This window comes from Seriola aureovittata, chromosome 12 (assembly GCF_021018895.1).
Source record: "Seriola aureovittata isolate HTS-2021-v1 ecotype China chromosome 12, ASM2101889v1, whole genome shotgun sequence".
In the NCBI taxonomy this organism is placed as follows: Eukaryota; Metazoa; Chordata; class Actinopteri; order Carangiformes; family Carangidae; genus Seriola; species Seriola aureovittata.
The window spans coordinates 12,455,132-12,463,705 of NC_079375.1; the positions used below are offsets into that span (position 1 = coordinate 12,455,132).

At 36.2% G+C, this 8,574-nt stretch overlaps 1 protein-coding gene across 6 annotated transcripts in view; it reads left to right on the plus strand.

The window, feature by feature from the left end:
• Nucleotides 1-5,997, plus strand: part of st18 (ST18 C2H2C-type zinc finger transcription factor) — a 43,335-nt gene extending 37,338 nt beyond the window's left edge. For 5 of the 6 annotated variants that reach the window (XM_056391944.1, XM_056391942.1, XM_056391947.1 and 2 more), the window contains 8 exons: nt 26-94; nt 500-562; nt 1,229-1,309; nt 2,694-2,915; nt 3,084-3,172; nt 3,302-3,405; nt 3,508-3,654; nt 3,789-5,997. In XM_056391944.1, coding sequence (XP_056247919.1) covers nt 26-94; nt 500-562; nt 1,229-1,309; nt 2,694-2,915; nt 3,084-3,172; nt 3,302-3,405; nt 3,508-3,654; nt 3,789-3,929 — 916 coding nt within the window. In that variant the 3' untranslated portion in view covers nt 3,930-5,997. The remainder of the gene's footprint in view (nt 1-25; nt 95-499; nt 563-1,228; nt 1,310-2,693; nt 2,916-3,083; nt 3,173-3,301; nt 3,406-3,507; nt 3,655-3,788) is intronic. The other variant, XM_056391943.1, reaches the window with a different exon arrangement.
• The last annotated feature ends 2,577 nt before the right edge of the window (nt 5,998-8,574 follow it).

Sequence of the window (8,574 nt, forward strand, 5' to 3'; positions counted from 1 at the left end):
ACTGTTAGCTCTTTATCCTCTTCAGTGTGTCTGGATGTCCCCTGGCTGACAAAACACTCAAATCACTGATGGCAGCCAACTCTCAGGAACTAAAGTATGTGTTTTGAAAACTGTTATTGTTGCTAAAGGATTTTACACATTAAGCTAGGCAGCTTGTTTTTGCCTTAGTGAAGATCAGCTCAGGTCAACGCATTCCTTTCCTTTCCTTTCCTTTCTTCTCCTCTCCTTTTCTTTTCCTTTCCTTTCCTTTCCTTTCCTTTCCTTTCCTTTCCTTTCCTTTCCTTTCCTTTCCTTTTCTTGTCTCTCCTTTCCTCTTGTCTCCCTTTCTTTCCTTTCCTCTCTTTTCCTTTCTACTACACGTTAAGCACAATCTCTATGTACTCCACATGAAGTTGTTTGCTATTTGCACCACATCTCTGCATATTAGCTTGAATTCACTGCTCTACTCTCAGTCTTTTGCTGTAAAAAGCACCTGGTCTCTGTGTCTCTCAACCTGCAGGTGCCCAACACCTGGTTGTGATGGATCTGGACACGTGACTGGGAACTATGCTTCGCACAGAAGGTAGCAGAGAAAAATCATAGCAACTGAGCATGAAATACATTTGTCAGATGCATGACATTCAAACAGATGGTGAAAGTCTCACTTTATACTGCAAACATGCTGCACTTTTTGAGATCTTGTTTTTACTGATTTTGTTGGCTGTCTTTCATGTATCTATGCATTCATTTATTATTTTAATATCCAAATTACATGCAGTTTTAAGGCTGTCTGTTTGATATTCTATTTTACATATCGGTGCAGTTGTAGTACAACTTTACAACAAAACAACAGGCTGCTATGTGCTAACAAAAAGTACAACGTATACAATTATTAAAGTATTTGTCAATTAATGAATTTAATTTAATTTAGATGTGATTAAATGTGCAACTGAAATTTCTATCTACCTATCTGTCTGTCTGTCTGTCCGTCCGTCTGTCTGTCTGTCCGTCTGTCTGTCTGTCTGTCTGTCTGAACAGGCTGAACAGGCTGATATATGCTAATGCAGAGTACAACTTCTGCATTAATTAAACCGTTAATTCTATTTACATTAATACATTTAGATTTGCTTAAACGTGTGTCATTGAAACTCCATATTTCTCATAGCTGCCTGTGCGATTTTAGCTTTTGTTTTAAGTCTTCTATAGTTTTCCTTCATGTTAACCCATACTGTTTCCAACCGTTTTTTAGCTTGTCAGGATGTCCACGTGCCAGAAAGGGAGGTTTGAAGCTCACACCAAACAAGGATGACAAAGATGAGCAAGAGCTTAAGTAAGAGTTTTTGTTTTTTTCCTCATCCCATGCTGTCATGTTTTTTGTTTCAAAATTAAAACAAGAAAACATTGTGGAAATGCGTCATGCTTTTGTACCCGGGGCATTATACCTGGAGGCCATTAAGTTAAACAAAGAAAATAATACTTCTGTTGTCATAACATTAGTGAATTATTTTCTAAGGATTAGCAGCATGTTTTTGTGGGATTTTTTTCAGGGTTTTGTATTTTTCCTATTTTCTGAATGGAATATCTGGCTTATCACTCTTCACTGAGTGCTTTCTTTATAATTATAGTATACTAAGAAAATGTTGAATTGCTTGCTCCGATGGCATTGTGCTCATTTGCAGCTTAATCATTGCTGTCTGTGAAAGTGTTATTGGATAAAAAATAATGTAATTGATTTGCAGTTTAAATCCAAAGTCAGATATATGAGCCCTTGTTTACTTATACATCTGGACACTGATTTTTTCTTTTTAATTACTAATGCAAGGGCATGAGCTTAGGAATTATACTGGAATAGATCTCATACACATTAAGAGAGACAGGGAGAGACAGGGGGAGGGTAGCAAATGTCCCTAGATTATTGTAAATAGTAGGCCATATGGCATGCCTCCATTGTCCTGGTGCCTTGCATCAAGCTACCTACCTGTGGTAGATGTAAGTAATGGGACTGGTGTTGTTTTGTCCTCTAAGTGCTGCTGTGCTGTCGAGCAACAAAATGCTGAAACAGGCTTTTTGCAGCAGCACTCTACAGCGTGTGTGCCATTTGTATCATCTCAGGTGACCTTTCACCTTTATCAATAAGGGAAGGGTTAGCCACCTTCAAATTACATTCTTTCGCATGAGGGGATACATGACAATTATCTGTAATTCATGTCACTCCATTACTGACCTGCAGAAAACAGGCCTGAAAATACAACTGACAAACTCTTAATGACATTCAGCATGAGTTGTGCTTTTGTTTTTCAAGCACAAATATCAGTCACCTCGAAATGTATGCACCGAACAGAGTGTTCGCTCTAACTCAAGTTTTAGTGGATTAGTAACTTATAGTTAATGCGATTATTTGAGTCCATCTCTAGTTTTGGCGACTTCATTTTTAATCAGCATTTGGCTGGATTAATCAACTTAATGGTTAACAAATCTTCCGGTCTAGTTATTGAAAGAGAGATTTTTTAAATTATATCAGAGAATGATTTAGTTTCAACATTTTTTTGAACATTTTTTTGCAGTTTATCAATGGAGTACTTGTTATTTCTGTGCAGTTAAATGTCTCTGTTTTGTCTGTAGCATAGAAATCCAAATTAGTTTGTTTTTTCTCGTGTGAATCAGTGGTATTTGCAGGTTCAGAACCTGTACGACTCTTTGTGTTTCTGTGGTAGGTGTCCAGTGATTGGATGTGATGGACAGGGCCATATATCGGGAAAATACACATCCCACCGCAGTGCAGGCAGTTGTCCACTCGCTGCCAAAAGACAGAAGGAGTCGTCCATCAATGGGCTGCCCTTTGCTTGGAAGGCCAATAAACAGGAACTACCCCATTGTCCCTTGCCTGGCTGCAATGGCCTCGGACATGCCAATAATGTGTTTGCCACTCACAGAAGGTGAGGTCGCCTGTCCTCCATTTTATCTCTAAACAACACTGCTGGTCGACATGTTGCATTCTTACTGTACAATGGCACCGTTTTCACTCCCTCTAGCAGTCTCTGTTGATGCTAAAGTTTGAGGATGTTCTTGCTCCTAACATAATCATTTGTGACCTGCTGAACTAGTTTGTCGGGTTGCCCACTGAACGCACAGAGCATCAAGAAAAAACACTCCGAGGAAGAGATGATGACTATCAAATTGAAGGCCAGCAGTGGTAAGCTACTCTGACATGCTGTGTGGTATGACTATACTCAAGTATTCTGCAGTTACATGTATCTTGGCATAAAAAAAATCAATATTTGCTGTTGTTTGAACATGATAAATTAGATCTGTTTCAACTCAGGTGTTGAAAACAAAGAAGATATTCAACATTTGGATCATGAAATAAAAGAATTGAATGAATCCAACATGAAGATAGAAGCAGACATGATGCAACTCCAAACCCAGGTAAGTATTTACTCCCACAAGTTTGGTTTATGGACACCAGCTTGAGATCCTTGCTCGCTCGATTTGACAAGTCTTTTTTTTTTTTTTTTTTGTACCCGAAAGCAGATCTCCTCTATGGAATGTAACCTGAAGACAATTGAAGAGGAGAACAAGATGATCGAACAGCACAACGACAGCCTTCTGAAGGAGCTCGCTTGCCTTAGCCAAGCTCTCATTAACAGTCTAACAGACATTCAGCTGCCTCAAATGGTACAGTAAGCCTTGACCACAGACTCCACTACAACTCATTATATCTAACCTGTCCTGGAAGAAATGTCATTTTCTATATATTGTCATTTCTGCTGTGCTGTTTTCACTAATAGTTAAACATGTTTTTGTTGCAGGGACCCATCAGTGAGCATAATTTTGAAGCCTATGTGAACACATTAACTGATATGTACAACAACTCGGAGCATGAATACTCTCCAGAGTGCAAGGCCCTCTTGGATAATATCAAACAGGCTATTAAGGGCATCCATGTTTAAGCTGTAGAGCTACCAAGAGGTTTCTTTGACTTCGGATAATGGCACTAGATAGCTATATTTTACTGAAGAGTCCTGGCTTGGCTGCATGTATAAGACAAGGCTTTTGGAAATGTGTTTGGCATTTCCCGGTAAATACACTGCACTGAGAAAATTACCAGCCGGATTTGTAATGCTTTTACTGTTTCTGCATTCACTTGATATGTTTATCCTGGTGAGATTTTTACCCCTCTTGCACTTAATTATTTTGTATGGTTTGCTTGATTTTAATCCGTATGTGTTCATGTCATTCTTATATTATCGCTATTTATTATTATATTTGTTCATCAGTGTATTTATTTCCTCAATTTTTATTTATTTCTTGAATTGTAAATGCTTAATATCTGAGAAATCTGTTTGACTTTCTGCACATTGTAAATTACATAGAAGCACATTCCAATTTCATGGCATACTTTTGCCATCTAGTGTTGAAAAACTTATATTATTATTATTAGACCATAAGTTGGATCTCCCTTCAAAGTAAAAACCTACAAAAACGATTAAGCATCGATATTTTTAAGCATTGCTTTTGCTTTCTTTATTGGAAACTGAATGTATGGTAAGACATAGTGAACACTGAGATCAAAAAAATGCAATGCAACTGTACTGTACCTTTTTCTTCTCAACCAATAACAGTTGAATGCAACCAGGAGGTGACACTGAGCAAAAATGCAACAACACTCAGTGAACTGAATGTCCAATTCTGCTTTGCATAGTGTGCCACAAGAAGAGTGCAACAAAAATCAAGAATCCACTTTGTCAAGATGTCTTTCTTTTTTTAAATATAGATATTAAACTGCCTTCTGTGCACACACTTTGGAGTGTGCATATAGTATGTGCCTAAATGTATATGAATCCATAAAAATATACGAGTACTATGTTTTGTGGTAGGACAGTATTATGTGGATGGTGTCTAATTTATTATACAGTACAATTATTTTCATAGGAGGAAAATGTTCCTGATGACTGTTTAAATACCGTTGTCTCAGTAGCTGTAATCTCAGAGTCAGGTTTTGAAGTATCATGACTGAGATCGAAAAGTCTGGTGTTTATTTTAACTTTTGCTAGCATGGAGAGGGGAAAAAAGTAGGAGTGAATTACAAAAAAACATCTACTTCTGTTCTATCTTAAACTGCTTACAAGCCTTAACATTTCAACCAGTCTTACAGTTTGAATATTCTTGTAACGCTTGGGGCAGATTTGAATAGTAGCTATTTCAAAACCGAGCTGACTACCACTACAACTTGCATTTCAGTTTCGATCACAAAATGCAAAAAAAAGAAAAGAAAAAAAAAAAAAGAAATGAAAACATAGACAAATGATAGTTGTTGGCTAATCAGTTGTTTGTTTGCATCAATTGCACTTTTGTATTTTGATTATTTTGTATTTTTAGTTCCACCACACTGCCCTTGACTTCAACAAAAAGAGAGAAATGGGACACTGTAGTCTTATAACCAAACTATACATGTCTCAATTTCACATGAGGCTTATTCCAAGAAAAAAGAATAAAAATAACTAATTCATTCGAGCAATACATTTTTCATTTCTGCAAAAAAGAAGTCAAAGACATGTAGCCTAGGACACTGCGAAGAAACAAATGTAACAGCAAAAGAGCCAAATTACAGAAAAAAATAAGACCCTATTTTATCCAAATACTCAATACGTTTTAAAGAATTTTAATCTTTTAAAAATTGAATCACATTCTTTAATCCTAACAATCCTTTATTTATAATTTCTTATATTTAATTCCTATACCACACATCGTTTGCTCAGGAAGTTTTGTGAATAATATTTTTATTTTTTCCCTGTTAGTATTTGATGTTTTGTAATGTGAAATGCTTTTTTGTGGACCGATATTAGTATGATATGAAATTGTATTGTATTTCTTTTCTTTTACATTAAAATGTAATGCTTTTTTCAGTTGAAGTAGTTTGTAAATTGAAACTTCCTATTACTTTTACTATTTCATAATAAACAGATATGCGCTGTGTTGTACAGTTTGTGTATGGTAGAAATAAACTTTTCAAATGGTTGTGTGGTTTCTCAAAGCTCAAGTGCACCGTCAGTCAAACATGAACCCAGTCAGAAGTCAAAGGTATCTGCTTTCCTTAGGCATTAGCATCACCTAGTGGTGAATGTGACGCATTACACCTAAAACATCAGGGAGTGGTCAGTGGCATTCAGATGCAGAAAGTTAAAGAAAGAAGTGTTTGGGGTAAAAGAATCAAAATAAAGAGAAATAAGAAATAATTGCAATGTTACAGTTTCAGTCCAGCTTGATACCTTTGCTGAATGTCATTCCCACTTATAAAAACAAAAAATGCCCCAAATATTACTTGAAATAAATCAAAATATACTGCACAATACAGTCTGTTTCAGCGTATTTTGTTTCGGGTTGCAACTATTTTTCTTATCAGTTAATCTGCCAGTTGTTTTTTCAGTTAATTGATTGATATTTGGTCTATAATATTGGAAAATGTCAATTGTTGTTGTTGTTAATGTGTCGACTTCCTATTGCTTGTTTTGTCTGACCAACAGTCCAAAGCCCAACAATGTTTAGTTTACTTTTACATGAGACGAGCAAAAGCAGCAAATCCTCAGCTTTCAGAAGCTAGCACTAGTAATGAAAAATAGCATCAATCAATCAGATATCAACAGTTGCTGGTAAATTTTCTGCTGATTGACTAATCAATTCATCAACTGATTGTTCCTCTTCAGACTTAGTTTACAGACTCTAGATTAGACAAACTTAGACAACAGGTCATATCAAACAAACAAAACTGAGGAAGTTATGTCAAATAAACAACCGATCTCTTAACCAATTTGGACTGTTGGTTAGTAAAAACAAGTTGCCTGAAGACGTCAATATGGACTGTGGGAACTTGTCACAGGCAGCTGCCAAACTTTTCTGATTTTGACATTTTATGGACCAAAATGATAGATTGAAAAATGATCTGGAGGTTCAACAATGATGGAAATAACTGTTAGTTGCAGCCTCACAATGATTCAGAGATAACGTTGAGTTCACAAATACATAATTAAATCTCTGTATCTTTGATGTATTTACTTACAGACATTAAAGTGGGGAAATAAGAGGAATTATATGCAAGGACCCATTGAAACAAAGGCAGCTCATGCAGCAAAATTAAACCACAGTTCAATTTGTGGTGTAGTAACAACACATCATTCAGAATATGAGGCTGCTCAGCGCACCACAAACATATTTCCTGTCATGTGATAGACAACCTAGTCTTCCTGTAATGTACATGCTGTGTGTGTAGAACATGAGAGGGTAACAGATATATAAAGTAACACACACATACACCCATACACACACACATACACTGTTGGGATGTGACCTCAGCTAACCCTGCTGAAGTAAACTGTCTGTGTATATTTACTTAATAAAACAGGTGGCAAGAAAATGTTTGGTTTCATGGAAATAACATAACACGTAAGTGTGGCCAAAGGATCCTATGTTTGTGTGCAATAGTGTAGTTTTTTTTTTTTTAAATAATATGTTTTTTTATGCCTTATCTAACTCAGTTCCTTTCCTCAGTATTCAGTTGTATTTTCAATTTTCACAATAATCAATAATTAATGTAAAACCAAATGAACTCAGTGTTTCTCTCTAATTGACTTTAGAAGACAGACTATCATGTAGGAAGATAAAATCATTTTTGTTTACCTACATTGAACAGTTCAATGAATAATAAAAATCAGAGAGTCAATGCTTTTTCTTTGTGGCTAGTTAAAACTTTCTCAGGGGGCATGAGACTCCTGACCTCGGTATTTCTAAAATGCCCTGGTTTTATGTATCACATACTAATTATGGTGCTAAAAGCAGGTCAGACTTGGAGATGCTGATCTTGTTTGAATCATTAGTCAGAAATCTTAATGCCGTGAGTGACATGACTAATGATCCTCCCTGAGTAGGTATTCAATTACTAGAGGGACTTGAATGAACCCAAATTAAACACTCTGCAACCTTGTGTATTTTGTGCTTTTAATAGTTTGTGTTGATGTAAGTATAAAGCTCAATACCTCTCAGTGTTACGCAATTAAAGCCACCCTTGCAGGAAGTAAACAAATTCTTCACCTTAGAAGACAACCTGTAGCAGAAAAGCACCACACACCGCAAAAAGTGCTTTGCCACAAAATGTATATACAGAAAGTAAAAATCAGCACATTCCTCTATGAATGTTGATGGATTTGATAAACTTGATTTCTCTACCAGACACTTTGGCAACTGCTCAATCAGACCATTTAGTGCTCCAGAGAAAGGTTTGGTGGTAGAAAACAGAGAAATTACTTAAATTTGTGTTAAATAGGATCTACTCTCCTTTATGAAAAGAGAAAAGTACAGGAAGATGATCAGTGTAGCCGATAACTGTGTCTCTAAAACGTCTTAATAAACTAAACAGCTTGGTTTGAAATGCTCTAATTTTCTTGAGCTGACTGTATATTTGGTAGTCAAAATCTTCCTCCTGAAAAATAGGTGATCAATAGTAATATCAAAAGATGAGGTGAAGTGAGGCCCCTGATACCGTGGCTATGTGTCCTACAGATCAAATTACAACTACAGTACAACAAAAAGCTAGTCTAGTGA